This window comes from Manacus vitellinus, unplaced genomic scaffold, assembly GCF_001715985.3.
Source record: "Manacus vitellinus isolate BGI_N305 unplaced genomic scaffold, ASM171598v3 scaffold_25_pilon, whole genome shotgun sequence".
NCBI classification, from domain to species: domain Eukaryota; kingdom Metazoa; phylum Chordata; class Aves; order Passeriformes; family Pipridae; genus Manacus; species Manacus vitellinus.
This window is the reverse complement of record NW_021939882.1, coordinates 7,848,187-7,861,531: the sequence shown is the minus strand read 5'-3', so window position 1 is coordinate 7,861,531 and position 13,345 is coordinate 7,848,187. Positions and strand designations below refer to the sequence as shown.

The window sequence follows — 13,345 nt, the reverse complement described above, 5'->3', positions numbered from 1 at the left end:
GCACTATGTTATATTAGACAAAAAAATGTAGGAAGGTGGAATAAATGGTCTTTCAGACAAAGAGCAGCAAATGGCATAATATTTTTACCAAGACTGAAAACAATGGGGGGGGGGAGGGGGAAGATGGTGGAAAAAAAAAAAGTAAAAAAAGAAGAAAAAAAAAAACCCCTTTAGTATAAAATATCAGAGGACTGACCAAAACCAGAAGCATACAGCTGCCTGTTCTACCTCCATTACACTTCACCATGTAGAATTATTTATCTTAGTGATACTACTGTGAAGTCCTCAGAATTCTGTCCAAATCCTCCCCCTCACCTCCAGCCTTCAAGCTGAACTGCTGCAGTGCTGACTGCCCACAGAGTGTTTTCTCAGGATCTTTAGAAAAACAGCTGGACTGACAATAAGACTGAAAACACTGATTATTAATGTCTGCCCACTGTGGTTATAGGTTAGTCTCCTAACATTTATCATTGGTCTCCTATTTATCGTTTTTTTTAAAATTAAAAAAATAGTAATTCATAATTTTAATCACATCAGACTGCCTTCATCTGTCCTGCTATCTAGGGAAGCAAAATGTAATTAATTAATTCAAAAAACCCAAAAACATAGGAGAACTTCAGCTTTAAATTAATAGAAACATTCATTTGAAAAGATTAGATGGCATTCTGTCACCTCTGAGAGCTGATACTGTGCTCCATTATGAACTGAGTGTCCTTACTTCTTTATAAGGACATTTAGTCCACAAATAGAGAGTCTACAGGGGACAGGAGAGTGAGTCTTGATTGCAACAGAGGACAGGCTGGGAGCGTGATCCAATCCTGAAATGTAGGACTAAACTGAATATGGGTACCCATCTTCAGATACTCTTGGGGGAAGTCAAATTATAGGTTAAGAAATAAAGTATCTGAAAGAATTAAATCTGGCTAAGTATCACAACAGAAGTGGTCTTGAAGTATGCAGTAATTATCCAGAAAATTAGAACTGGCAAATGAATCTGGATGATTGAGACTCAAGGAGTCTTTGAGCAGCTGCCCAGGGATATATTGACAGGACTGGGCACATAAGGTTGATTATTTCACTATTTAATGCTTAAAATGTAGAGAACTCTGCAAAAGAAGAGAACTAACTGATTTACAGATATTATTAGCTTTAGAAATAACAATGAAATGCATCAAATATTTGTATCCCCTTCACAGACCTATAACACAAGCATTCAATTCCTTACAAACTTGTGGTACTCACCCACACATTAATCCTCCAAGGCCAATTTGCCACAGTAAAAGAAATATTACAGTGAACACCAGCCTTTATGTATAGATAAAAACAATCAAAAGTTCTTCTCTGTATTGCTATAACATGCTTTTGAAAACCAGCACACACACATGCCTAATAAAGACATTTTTGATGGCAGTTTACTTCTTCCTTGCACTGGTGTGATGTTTCCTGAAGCCTCCTTGGACTCCTCTTTCCTTTGTGCCTCACGTCCCACTACTTGTTCTCACCCACTTGTCTTTCCAGGGTGCAGATCCCAGTCTTGGCCTTGCCCTAATCCTTCCCACCCCACACTTTCTGTCCACTGCACTGTAAAACTGTAAACTAGCACAAGTGTTAGTGATGTCCTGTTTTACTGAGCAATAAGAAGTTGAAATAGAAAAAAAAAAAAAATCTACAAAAGACAAACTCCACTCTGTTAAGCAATTATAGCCATTCCCTTGTTTTGTCTTTATTCACACTGTGTAATATAGCTTAAGGCTATAGCATTATGTGAGAGAGACAAAAATAGCATACAACTCCTTAAAATAATTCTCCTCTTAAAGAAAACTGGAAAGAGGAGTAACTTCACTGTAATTCATCTCATTTCAAGTTTACTAAATATAAGTGTTCTGTGGAAAACTGATAAACCCATTTATCTGCTACCACACAAGAAAAAAATAAAAAAATAAAATTCCCCCAGGAATCACGATTACTCATTTCTTACAGCTCAGCATCTGAGGAAACAGAAGCTATATTTTCACTCTTGAACGCTAATTTGATGTTGAGAAAAGTCCCTTAACCATTTGTGTGAAAAAATCCAACTGCTACCTTTCAATATTTCTGAATGACAGTCGTGGCTCTGAGCAAACAAATGATGCTCACATATTGTGCCTTGCCTACAGGCATGTTGCTGCAATTGGATGATATTATGCCTTCTTACAAGATGGTATCTCAGTTTCAATAGGGCAAAACATGCCAAGGAAATTGTGGTTTCCATGGGTGCCTTGAACTTCCAGGCAAATATAATTCCATCAACTCAATAATGAAGATGTTCTCCATATAAGCAAAACACCACCGAAAAGCCTGAATGACTTGAACAGTCAGCAATTATTGAGGTGTTTATAACAACTTCAAACCCCACAAAAGTCATCCTCTACACTGAATAGTTGCCCAGCTGCAAGATCTGACCCAGAGAGATGTTCCTTGAAGGCCTTCAATGATACCAGCACGGTTCTTAATAAAATAAAAATTAAAAACTACTAAAACTACTTCTTCCATCTCAGCCTATAGGAAAACAAGCTTGATAAGTTCCTATTTTTATTTCATTTACTTGCATTGCATATTTAGGAGCCCAGAGAAAATACCAAAGGATGGAAAGTATAACTGTGAGTTTGTATTGCATTTAAATAGTCTGCTGTGCTCTGGGAATGAACTGTGATACATTCCAGGAATCAACTACATTTGTTAGAGTCTGGCTCATGTGAATCTCTCTCTCAGATCCCATTCCCTGACCACAGATGGACAACACCACAGACTCATGGAACAGATAGTACATGCAAGCCTAAGGCTCTTACACATGTTAAAATTAGGGCAAATGCCTTGAGGAGCCAGCACAGAATATGCCAGCAACTTACTCTGTAGTAGCTACACCTTCTTCTGTAACTTCATTCACAGATAAAACTGCCTGTTCCTCTGCCCCTGGTGTTGTTCTGCTGCACAGCACTAAGGGTCTAGAAACTTGTGGAGATTTTCAAGGTAAGAAATAAGTTTTTACACAACTCCAGTGTAAGTGGTGTTAATTAAAAGTATTCATGTAACAAACCCAAGCAGACAAGAAGGAAACAGCCCCTTTTTAGGACGTGGTTGTTCCAGCTACTGTTTTCATCTACATTACTCTGCTGCCAGTTGTGAAAATTATTCTCCATAAGGCCACTTTTCTTGCCATTGCTTTACACAACTAAAGGAAGAGGTACTGTACAGAAGCAGCACCTCTTCCATAAGTCAGTGGTTTTAGCACAAGAATGTGGAAGATCACAGCAATGGCACCCTCTGGTGACAAACAGTAACACATAATGAGGTCAATTATTCAGCCTGGGAAAACATTTAAAGCTACTTCTTCATGTAAATCTGTTACATGGAAAGGATTCCTACTGCAAGCTGCAAAAGGCAGGGGGTCAGCTTTAAGAACAAGGATAACCAGCCTTCAACAGCAGGTAGAGGAAAGGTTAAGGAAAAGACAAGTTTTTCAAAATACTTCCATCTCCCCAGTATCACATATTTCTTTCATAGGTTTAGTCTAACCTGATGTTCTTTAACCATCAGATAGACAAACTATAAATTGAAAAAAATGGTCCTCTACTTTTATCATAGATAGCATTTCATGTTCACACGTAGTTAAGATTTCAGCATGGTCTCTGTAGTGCTACCAACAGCTTCTGAGATGTTAAAGAACATTGATGAGAGGTCTGTGAGCCAAAGACTGAACGGGTAAGTGGTTTGAAAGTGGACAAACAGCTGCTCCTAAAAAAGTCTCTCATTTGATTCGAGAGGCAGAGCTTCAGCCTTCCTGAAGCACTGCCAATCATCCCCACAGCTTCTGACAGGAACAATGGCACAGAGTCAGCAATTTCTAATGCTACGAAAAGACTGAACAAATAGATAAAAGTACTTCCCTTATCAATGCCAAGGAAGGAGACTTTCATAGAATGCATAAAAGCTTAAGTTAAGTATAAAGTTGTCTTTAACCTGTGTGAAACAGGATGAAATTAAAAGCAAAGAAAACAGTTGATTTCCATGCTGCTCCTGCAGTATCTGACAGAAGCCAATTCTGCCAGAAAGTCAAGTCAAAAAAAGACTTTATAGGTAAAACATAAAAATCAGACTTATGAATTAGATATTCTCTTCTCTGATCTAAGGAACAGAACTTAGGAAACATCTTTATAATGTACTACTGAAGAACAAAGTGAAAAAAAGTTGTACAATAAAAGACTAACATAATAATAATCTCTCTGGAAACTCATTAGTTATGGGATAATTTAATTTTCAACAGTCTGTTTATTCTAATATATCCATATAAAATCTTTGGCACCAGAAGAGCTAAGGGATCATTTCCTATCCATTTTCTAACTGAAGATGAATTCTTTCCTACCTGAGTAGAATGTTACACTTCAACATCATGTTAACAATCATTTCAAATACACTGTCTTTGAAAAGCTGACAGGTTCCTTGAAAACGACAGTGTGCAGAGTGTAAACAAAAAGCATATCCCATGAAATATTTAGAAACAGTAATGATACTTAAACAGCCTTACACGTGTGACAATAGGTATTCACTGCACTACCAGAGCTGATCACACTCAGGTTGAGCTTCACAAATGACGGATTGACTAGAAAAAACAGAATGTACCTTCACCCAATTACGCACTAATCACTGAAGTATGCAAATCTTTGTAATTGGGAAGATTATTAAGAGTGGGATATGATACATGAGGAAAGGTGCCAGAAGGCTAAAAAGGTACCTTGACAAATTTCAAGAAAGCTTTCGGTAAAACTTCACAGCATTTTGCAAGGCAAGAAAACATAAATTCACTGTATGGATTCCTGTGGTCTGTGCTGCAGTTTACAAGGGAAATGTGAAATACACAGGTTTTTGTTTCATCATAACAAATTTTGTTAAACACCACGTACACGCAAACCTGCCTGGGAAGGTTTTATTGCTCATCAGTCACTCACTATACACATTTAGTACCAAGCTGGATTGACTTTATCTGATACACATCTCTGTTACAGAAAAGAATAAAAAGGCATTATACTAACTCAGTTATGCTTTGAACAAAGGCACTGCCATTTCCTTACCTGGGTGACCTATATCATCTAAGTTTGCTTTTCTAATACTAATAATTGACAAACTGAATAATGTGTTATAATAGAGTTCTTGTTCAACATAGTTTCATCATTTCACTCAACTAGATGGAAAGGCTCATCATTAAAACACTAATTGAAAAATCTTGTGGTTATTTTGAGAGTTTTTTTTTTAAAAAAGCTCTCCATGTTGTGACCTTCACGCAATGATGTAGATACAGCTGCAGGCAAAAGCTCTTTCCCTATGAATTCAGGAAAAAGGAAGATCCCAGCTAGCCTCAGCAGTTTATGAACCCAGCTGCTTCATTTTTCTCCTGATAGCCTTAATTCACCAGCCCATTTTTCTGTTTTCCCCAGTTTCCTGCCTAAATACTGGACTTAATTTCCTAGGTCTCAATTCCTGGTTGCCTTGTTTCGTGCAGTTATATGGAGGGCAATCACATAATCCAAAAAAAAACCACCATGAAGAGAGAGACTGGAAAACAGGATACAGCTCCAGCCAGGCCCTCAGAGGGGATATGGACAAAAAGCCCGATGAGGGCTGCCAGAGTATGGCACTGGTCTGAAATCACTGACACCTCAGGGGCAATGAAAAATTATAGAGACACTGAAACCCTGCCTGAAATGAATGGGCAAGAACCCTCCTCACCCTTCATAAGAGGCTGTTTTGTTTTGCAGTGTTTTGGTTGGGATTTGTTTGGTTGTTTGGGGTTTTTTTTTAACATTTCATCCATTTCTTCTATATTCAGGAGGTCTAGAGACACATGTATCTCTGGGAGGATGAAACCCAGGATCCTGATGGACATCTCTCAGATCAGCACTGAACTGAGGGGAAGATCTAATGGCTGCCAAAGTGCTGAAAGCCACCTACAAGCAACTGAAGGTCAAGATGTTGTTGGGTTGTTTTTACCCTTTTAGGCCACCTAAGCAGACCTTTCACCCTTGTCACTTTTCCAGCCTCAGTCTCCAGAATATCATCAAACACTGTGTTCCAGACAGTATCTATTGAGCTCTTTCAACATACCAGTGTCTGCAGCACTACTTCACCACATCATCCTGCCAACCTACACTTCAGTGTTGCTGGGTTCTACTAAAATTGAAACAAACTTTTAAGCTCTTAAATACTGTCATTCCATATTCCTGTCTTCCACGAGGCTTTAAAGTTTACCAGTACTACCTATCTACTTTTTGTCCTTAACCCCATCATCTACATCCCTCTACACTGAATGCATAAGCCATTTACCTGGACAAAATTGAGTTGATGTGTAGTTAAGTCTTTAAAAGTCATCCCTGCTAGTCAATTCCCTCATTAGGAAACCACTTCCTATCAGAAGTGCCCTCAGGTTTTGAGAGCACATCAAAATTGGATCCACTTAAGCAACCGAGCTTTGATACTGTGCTTAATGACTTTCTAAATTTGTCATTTACAAAGTACTTTACAAGCCTTCCTAAAGCAGAGATGAAGCTGCCCATGCAGGAGCAAACCTCCCCAGCTCTCCTCCTTCAGGAGTCTGGGTGATGTGTGACGTACGCGGTGCCATTTCCCGAGTATATGACATTTCATTTCAATCTCACCACTTCCTCAGGACCATCTGGCCACCTTCTCAGCTATGAACAGATCGTACAACTGTGGCAGCTCTTCCCCTCTCCTCTTTCAGATCTGTCCCTCCTGTCATTTCCAAGCTACCTGGGTCGCTCTGGGAGAGAAACAGGCACAACGTTTTCCCAGGCAGCAGCACCAGCTGAAATCAGCACTTCACTATGACACACACAGTGATTCTACAGCTTCCCTGCTGCTTCTTGTACACAAAACATTGCTATTCTGTCTCAAAATTATAAAGGTAGATTGTATTTTCCCCCCCACTTGAGCACTACACAGATCTGCTCCAACTGCATCACCATTAGTCTAAACAGCCCATATTTCCCATTGCTGAAAGTGAGCATTTCTTAGTGGGAAACTTTAGGAAGCAAGCTTAATCTGCCACTTTTTTAACCCAAACAGAAATCTGGAACCAGGAACATTCAAACCTACTTTCAAACTGGTCTTGCCATTCAGAGACATTCGCATGCACATGAAAAACCCAAAATATTCCCAAGAGTAGAATCACAGTTTCACCATAATCCTTCCTGCAAATTATGAAGTGTTAAAGAGAAAGCTGGAAAAAAAAAAGTTTGAAGTAATAAAATATTGAGAACAACATGTCAAAATTACAACAGTAAAAACAAGAAAATAAACTCCTTGGCTGTCATCTGTCTGGTGCCTTTTTGTAAACTCCTCTGACACAAAAATATAATTTTTTTTCTATTGTAAATCTGTTATTCAACATCCTAAGAAAAGCCCAGATTATACTGCTCATATAATTGAAGCAATGATAAAATGTGAGGTCAGTTTAAATTATGAAGTGATTTTTCTGTTTTAAGATTCATTTGAGAAATTAGTGTATGAAATGACCATTGAAAACTTGATAGCAAGGAAAAAATAGAGAGAATATAATTTCCCCAAGACACCCTTTTTTTTTCCTCCTTCTCTGACACACAAATGTAAAACAGAAACATCTCAAATGTTTGATATTATAATATCAATGCAGAAATCTCATTATAAACATTTTGTTTTCTGTCACATTCTACCAGTCATATTACCTATCCATTATATACAATAATGTTATCAATACAAAAAATGTCAAGGTGAAAACCTTCTCAAAAAAACCCCAGAAAGTCACGACACCATTCCAGATGTTTTGTCTTTCACAACAGAGGAATGAACACAATCTAGATTCACATCAAAAGCCCTCCTCCTGGATTCACTTTGAGCCTCCTAGTTCCTTTTAGCACTCTGAAATATTACCAAGACCTGCTCTGAGTTCACGTGTTACTTTTCCTTTCTCCTTTCCTCTACGTAGGATTATCTTTTCTCTTCTCTATTATTGGTCTGTTCAGCTTTTCACTCCCATCTGCCTAATGTCAGTTGAATTTAATCGCCTCCCTAATAGCCTGGAACTGGTCATTCAATAATAGTGAAGCCAGGAAAAGAGAAGATTGCAGTTCTGCTGCAAAAGGATTCTGCACATAAATGCTCCTTTAATTATGATCACTCTGTTTTCATGGATTTTTAAATTTACCTTAATTTACCATGTTTTATATTTTTGAGAAGAACATAATTTTTAATTCAACTTTTTAAAAAAAAGGAAAACCTCTTCTCTTTTTTAAAAAAGAGGATAAAAAAAAGCACTGGAAGCCTGAAAGGGTACTTGTTTCAAGGTCACTCCCTAAATATAACCACCACCTAAGCTTTACTCTGGAGATAGAAATACTGTAGGCTTAAGAAAGAACATGACAACTGATGAAAAAGCTACTTTTTGAAAGTTTTCCAGAATGTTTTGGAATAAACTGTTCCAGGATTTAATAAAAGAAAAAAAAAAAGCATTCAGGAACTGTGGTATATCCCCTATACTCCTGAGCTGCAGGTCCCCACAGGTAATTCTCTCTACAAAGCTGGCACATGAAACGAGAGGTGTCCTGTATTTCTAACTGACTTTTTATATTTGTACAAAAAAAAAAGAGTATTTTACTTAAATAAACTCAAATACATCATGTTCAATAAAAATTTGGTGCCAGATTTGTGTTACATATTCACATTGACTTGTCTAAAGAACTTGAGATGATCAGATCGCAACAGCAGGAAAAGCTGCGAGATATGAGAAGAATTTAGAGCCTAATCAGATTTCTGAAAATAAAAGTGTTGTTTTTCAAATGTCAATAAGGTATTTTGTCAGGAAGAATTGCAGTGTATCAAGTAAAACATGGAATTTAATGAGTTTCCATTATTTCAATTTATCTATAAGCATTTCAGACCTGCTAGTATTTCAAGGTTCACAGCATTCTAGTTTATGATAAAATTAAATCATACTAAATCTACAAGTGCAGAAAATGGTCACAAGCTTTGTGAATGAATTTGAATGGGAACAAAATCATATTGCCAGAGCAATTTTTAGAAATTAGGCCTCCTCTGTGCTACTTGGAGATGTGCTAAAAATGACAAAACAGATTTAATAACACCAAAAAAAAGTGTTGGTCGTCTTGTTTGGGTTTTTTTAAATGCAGTGCTAGGAATTATGATAGCCTCTCAATATTAAAAAAAAAAAATCATCTTTTGGAGTTGAACTACTGTTTCATAACACAACACTTGACCTGTATCAGGGAAAGAGCCTTAACAGTACTTTAAATAAAGTCAGGGGTCTATGCATCATGAGTTCCCTCAAATATTGCTGGGGATAAATTGATAAAGTCTCATTCTAAGCAATGCCTCGTTTTATGCCGGTATCCTGCAAATCTCAAACCATATCAGAGTGCAAATTTCTCTTGAAATATAGATTCTTGTTACTTCCTCTCCAGACAAACACCTGGCAGGTTATTGATCTGCTTCTGAAGGACAGAGTGTTTATTATGTAGGAAACCACTGCTGGGCACAGGCGTGAGAAATTAATGATGGTTTTGTAAGTGCCCACACTGTGGTGCTGAACCAGTGGGGCAACTGTCAATCTATATGATAATGCATCCCAAAACTTCATGAAATCAGCCATGTGAAGAAGCATCGATTTTTGAGCTAACCAGGGTACGTGAGAGAGTAAGGCCAGAAAGTTTCCTGAAGTTAACACCTCTGTGAATATAACAGTTGCTTCTGACTTGTGTGGTGGGTTTTTTTCAAACAACCAAACACAGAGAAACCCTTCTCACAGAAACTTTGCCAAGTAAAAACGAATTCCACATACTGGCTTGTTTCTTGCTTGCTACCTGATTATGTTCTTCTTTCTCCTGTTAACATCACTGTTAGAAAAATTACCTATTCAAAATGGATTCACTGCACTAGATTTCTAATTACTTAATAATTCACTTATTATAAGGATGAAATTGAAAAACAAGCAAACAGACCCATTCTTTCATCAATATCTGCGACAATTTGTATAAAAGTAGGTCCTGAAATCACATTTCCTCAGACAAAAGGTGTGTGGCACACTGCTGCCATTGAAATGGAAACAACCACCTTCAGAGAAGTGAATTTCTGCTACAGAATTGAAACCCAATCATTCCATAATGCCAGAATTCTATTAGTCAGGTTTCCTATTTGAAATTACGCTCAGTAGCCTTACCAAAAGTGTACTAAAAATCAGTGGAAGTTGTCATATTTTCTGTGAATGGTACCATTAAAAAGAAGAAAGGAAAAATCAAATAACCAGTCACTTATTCCTTTTAAAACACGGGTTTCCTTGTACAAACCATTATTAGTAAATGCACGTTCCCTCCTTGGTTTTGATGAAGAAATGTATCCTGCTACTACAGGAGATAGTACTTGAAGATTCAATTTAAATAAAAAAAAAAAAAAAGGACTGCTGTTACAAACAAAATCAATGGCACTTTTCTGAACTTCTTTCTATCAATATATAAACTGTAATTTGTTTTTTTCCTTGTTTGCTTTGACAAGCAGTTGCTTGTTTTTTTAGTGCCTGGCACACCAGCTTTGTTGAAACCCAGACAACTGTCAGTAAGTACAGGGAGGAGCCCAAAACAAACACCTACAAAAATCCTCTCCTGAGAGGCGCCCAAAACGTATCAAACTGAATTTTATCACAAGTAATATGCTTAGCAGAGAGCTGCCTTCATGAGCTGGTGTCAGCTGCTGGAACAGTTGCTCTGAGGGTGTGATGTTAGGGAGGTTCCTCTTCACCTCCTCAGAAAGGCAAGAATCAAAACCTTTCGTTTCTATTTTAACTAAGCTGAGTTTGCACCTTCCTCGCTCCACAGGATGGAAGGCAAAAATCACACAAATCCCTTTTTACTATTTTCCCTCTTTAGTTCTTGAAACATATGTAAGTGCAGAAAATACCCCAGCTAAAAACTTTAAGGTGATACATATGAAGAACCTAAACCAAGTGACTGCTGAGCTGTTTTGTCCCAAGTGAGTGGTGCACTGCCAAGAATTAATTTCTGTGACCTTAATAAACCACACCAAGCAGAAGTGTTCTGCCCCAAACTGATCTATAGGTTTGTTTTCTAAAAGCCCCCCAATACCAATATGCAAACGGCAAAGTAATTATTTACAACTTCAAAAACATGAAAAAAATACATCAAATTAAATCTGATTGTTACGAATTAGCATCTCTGTTCCAGCTACCAGCACACTGTGGATTATTAATATTACTTCAAGCTGTGTAGAAAAATCACATATGAGAAACTGTTTCTCTTAAGAAATTTCTTTCTGCTTCTCATCATTAAGTTTAATTTAATATACTCCGAGCACAAACTTGTGTGAAGGATCACGGTGCAAAAAGCAAATTGTAAGATCAAACATGATATATATCATATGATGCATCTGTGAGCTTCCTGATACCGATGGTTAAAAAAAAAACTACATTAAAAAGCAGCTTTAGTCAAACTGAGAAAGTGAAAATACCACCCTTAAAGAAGACTTGAGTGTTTTTAAGTATGACCACGTTCTCCCACGTGTACATTAGGAATGTATTTTAGAATCAGGCCCTACCGTTCTCCTCGTCTGACTTGTTCTCGTTGTCGGAGTCGGTGAGGGTGAGAGCTGAGTTTTCACGACTTGACAGCCCAGAACTGCGCCTGGATTTGATCCCTCTTCCCCACAGCCTGATGGCATGTTCTGGAGACATCCCCCCCTCCGTGTCCGAGTCGGCATCGGAGCCCGTGCTCAAGGAATAGCCTTGGTGGAGTATTCCTATGTCTGAGCAGTAGCCGCTGCGATGGGGAGAGGGCTCACAGATCCCTAGTTCTGCAAGGGTGAAGTTTGTTCCTAGAAGGGTAATTAAAAAAAAAAAAAATTCATTAATTTAAAACCCAGGGGATTTATTTTGAGCTTTAAATTAACAGACCTTTTTAATTTCACTTAATTATGCTGTGTATCATTCACTTAAGAGCTGGACTCGATGATCCTTGTGGGTCCCTTCCAACTCAGACTATTCTGTGAAATCTGTGACATCTCTGGTCTAGCAAAACTTAACCTCAAACACAGTAAATGCAGCTAAAATGGACAAATATACAAATATACAGAACAAAGGTAGGAAAGGTCTCCAAATTTTAAGTTCCTATTTTGGCCCCAAATAACTAATCACTGAGGTGTGTGATTAACGTAAACCTCGCAACAAGTGTTAATGAGATGACCTGCTTTGCTATGCATCTAACCTTGTATTTGTAGGAGCAGAGCATGAGCTTTGAAGCTGTGCATTTGATTACTAGAAGAGAGGAAATTTTTCTCTGTAAAGCTCATTTGCTCATCCACAAGCCTTCCACAGACACAGGGAAAAAACACAAACCCCTGAAACACGAAACCTTGGCACCAGCTTTGCACTTTTACATTCGGTACAATTGGCAATTTAATACCTGCTGAAGAAATCAAGATAGACCTGGTGAGCATTGTAACTCTTTTCTACCTTTTTCCACCACATTCAAGAAGAAATTGTGCATCAGTACCAAAATCAGGAGGTCACCGGGTTTAAAGGCAAAACTTTCAGAAACAATGTCAAAGCACGTGACCTTTAGCAGTTAATAACGACTCAGTGGACAAAGTCTCATACATTTTTAAAGCACATGGAGTCCCCCTGGGTTCTCAGGAAGCACAGACTTGATGGCTGATTTCTGCTTATGTATTTGTTTCCTACAGTAATGAACAGGGCAGTAAAAAAAATAGAGGGAAATATTCACTGGTCTCTGAGGCTTTCAGAGGTTTTGAAAAGCAAAGTAATTTGAGCTTCATTACATTGGGCTGAAACCAGAACTGAAGTTGCTGGCAGTGTAACTGCCAATTATTTAATTAATTTCTTAATTCACAGAGAAACCAGATCTGTGGTCTGTGTTTCTAAAACAGTAGTTTTCTTTTGTACAAAATCAGCTTATGTTTTCTCCTCTTCCTCTATATATTTGTCAGAATAGAGTTCTACAATGGAAGTTCATAGACTAAATAAAACACACGATTAAGTGTCTTCTATTAATAAGGAAGTCAACTAGCTTTTTTTCAAGGATTACAACTTCTTTCACAGATTAGCCAGGAGTTTTAAATCTATCTGGTTCATCTTCCTGTATTAGCCCTCTCCAGTCTCACATCCAGTTGCTAAATAATTTTCTGGGTATGAGATGTATGCACACATCTACAGAAAGTAAAATTGGGCCCCACTTAAGATTTATTCCTACAGCTCATGAGTTAAAGGAAGGTGATG

General features: G+C 37.8%; 1 protein-coding gene across 1 annotated transcript in view; it reads right to left on the bottom strand.

The window, feature by feature from the left end:
* The window catches only part of TENM2 (teneurin transmembrane protein 2), a 489,523-nt gene that overhangs the window by 440,185 nt on the left and 35,993 nt on the right, over nucleotides 1-13,345 (bottom strand). Inside the window, 1 exon segment of the mRNA XM_029960226.1 lies at nucleotides 11,650-11,925. Coding sequence (XP_029816086.1) covers nucleotides 11,650-11,925 — 276 coding nt within the window.